This window comes from Nematolebias whitei, chromosome 13, assembly GCF_014905685.2.
Source record: "Nematolebias whitei isolate Nwh7 chromosome 13, NemWhi1, whole genome shotgun sequence".
Taxonomy (NCBI): Eukaryota; Metazoa; Chordata; class Actinopteri; order Cyprinodontiformes; family Rivulidae; genus Nematolebias; species Nematolebias whitei.
The window spans coordinates 5,518,191-5,520,843 of NC_056510.1; the positions used below are offsets into that span (position 1 = coordinate 5,518,191).

Here is a 2,653-nt window from a genome sequence, read left to right on the forward strand (position 1 = left end):
TCTGTCAGCATCAGGAAGTGAAATGTTCCCCTGGATACACATTCCACACCCGGCTAGAGCGAGCGCTGGAGGTCCGATGGTGGCTTTAACAAACAAACAAGCAAAACTTTAAAAGTTCTGCCTCACTGAACGAGCTGAGGATCAAAACAATCTGAAATTCAGCTGCATGTAAAACATTATAATCTTTACATTAAAACCGGATTTATTCTGTAATAAGCCAATAAAGACGCGTTAAAAGCCCCATCAGGTTCTAACGGGCCTGTCCTAAACCAGGCTGGGGTCCTGCTGACGTACTGTCTCTGAAGGGAGCAAAGGTGATCCTGCTGGACATGGAAGACTCGGTGTGGTTGTAAAGCGCCCGGACGGCGAAGCTGTACTCCTTCAGCGGTTCCAGTTTCAGCTTCAACGATGTTTCTGACGTCGAGTTGGGCAGACGCTTCATCTTCCTTCCAATCCTGAAAAAAAAAAAGACACAGTGTTGGATTTCTCTTTAAACGTTTTCATTTAACAAGACGATAAACAGAAAACCTTTGGACGCAAGACAACAGAACCCACCAGAACCACCAGAACTCAATAAACAGAGAACATTCACAGCTGGAAAACACAAATCTTTATTAGCTGGCTTATAAATATGAAAATATAAAGAATTTAAAATAAGAACGAGCAGGGATTTTAGTTCTGTAGATTTTAGCTGATCAAATAAGACCGGGTTCCGTTGGGGTCCAGTTCCTGTATCTGTGAATAGTTTGTGGAACCGATTCTACCTAAAACCACAACTTCTTCGTTTTTTTGTTTACATCATGGCCGCCCCCAAAAGATCATTTCAGGAGAACCGAATCAAAATCAGGATTTAAAATCCACGAAAACAAAACCCTGGACGAGGTTCTAGCCTGGAGTTTCACAATAAGAGTCTGTCTGTGGAGTTAGATTATTGTAGAAGAGAAGAACGTTGATGCTTGCTGGAGTTTTGGGCACATTTTTGCAGATTTTTTATTTTTTTCCCCTGAAGGTAATAATTTCCTTGAAGAACATGAATCATGTTTTCAGTCCAACAGAGTGGCAGGTCTAACCGAGTGAGAAGATGAGGTCATCTGAAACAAAACACGAGCACACGAGAACCACAGAAACCTCTCAAGGGCACGTTCAGGTTCTGCGCTCGCAGCTGCGCCGCACGCCGAGAACAAACAGGATGTTACAGGATGGAAACCACTCCGAGAGAAGGAAACGGGCCTCGAACCCAGTCAGAACCAGAAAAAAAACCTGCCCGCCTGTGGGTCAGATGTTCCATCTGAGTTCTGAGTCAGACTGAAAACAGATGATAGGTTGATCCAATACAGCCTGAAAATAAAAAACGCCTTTATTCTGAAAAATCCCTTTTTAAAGCTGAACAACCTGAAAGTTGGAGCACAGCATAACGGCATCAGGCTGAGAAGTACCGGGGTCCCACCTGTAAACATGGTCCCACCTCGGTTTTTATTGTTTGAAGGGACCAGCAGACAGGACAGCCGGTCCTGGTCTGGGTTCTGTGCTCTGCGTTTAACCCATCACACCTGAGATGCACCCAGGTGGAGAGTGGGCAGCTATGCAAGTGCCCGGGGAGCAATTAGGGATTGGGTGTCTTGCTCAAGGACACCACGACATGTGGGCATGGAGGGGAGTTGCACCTGCAACTTTCTAATCCCAAGTCGGCTGCCCTACCTCTACGCCATCTCGGCCCCTAAGTTCTGGACTGAGGTCTACAGGTTTTGGTTTCGACTACAGGAAGCTGAGGTGACGCTACACCCGACTCTCCTAATCAAAAACACTTTCTTAAATTCTCAAAATCGGTTCTTTTATGCATCTAAAATAAGATTTACCTCCCATCCCATCATAAAGTCCTGCAGGAACTGATGTCGGACCAGCTAGCCTCCTTCAGAACCCATTGCTCTTAATCCTGAAGCATGCTCTATAATCCAGGTAGAAAAATCTAAAAAAGTTAAGCCAGGTCCTCTGGATGGCTCTTTGTCTACAACCAGTCAGTTTGGACCATCACCCTTCTGAACACAAGCATGCAGAACATGAGGATCCAGTTCTTTAGCGTCTGAAAATAAATGTAGACGAGTCCACAACTTTTATTTTTTTTACCTGAACCGGACTTGACCAAACCCAAACAAGATTAGACCAAACTGGACCAGCGGGCTGTTCAGTAATCCAGTTTTTATCAGCAGATAAACGTAAATCTGATGTTTTTTGATGTAAAAGAAATTAAATAAAAAAATAAACCAGCTGGTTCCAGCAGAACCGTCTGGTTTCATTAAATCTGTATTTTCTGTTAAACGCCTGAAAACCAAGGTTCACAAACTTTAACACCTAAAAAATAAAAAGTGTTTTTAAATGTCTTCAGTAAAAATCTGATGTTAGAAGTCAAATTCATCCTGAAATGTTGAAAATCTCTGAAAGATCAGAAACTTTACATTTATAAAAGACCAGAAACTTTACGTTTATAAAAGACCAGAAACTTTACATTTATAAAAGATCAGAAACTTTACGTTTATAAAAGATCAGAAACTTTATGTTTATAAAAGACCAGAAACTTTACGTTTATAAAAGACCAGAAACTTTACATTTATAAAAGACCAGAATCTTTACGTTTATAAAAGACCAGAAACTTTAC

General features: G+C 42.0%; 1 protein-coding gene across 1 annotated transcript in view; it reads right to left on the reverse strand.

Moving 5' to 3' along the window:
• Nucleotides 1–250: 250 nt before the first annotated feature.
• The window catches only part of LOC119419784, a 12,156-nt gene continuing 9,753 nt past the window's right edge, over nucleotides 251–2,653 (reverse strand). Inside the window, exon 3 of the mRNA XM_037687167.1 lies at nucleotides 251–455. Coding sequence (XP_037543095.1) covers nucleotides 251–455 — 205 coding nt within the window. The remainder of the gene's footprint in view (nucleotides 456–2,653) is intronic.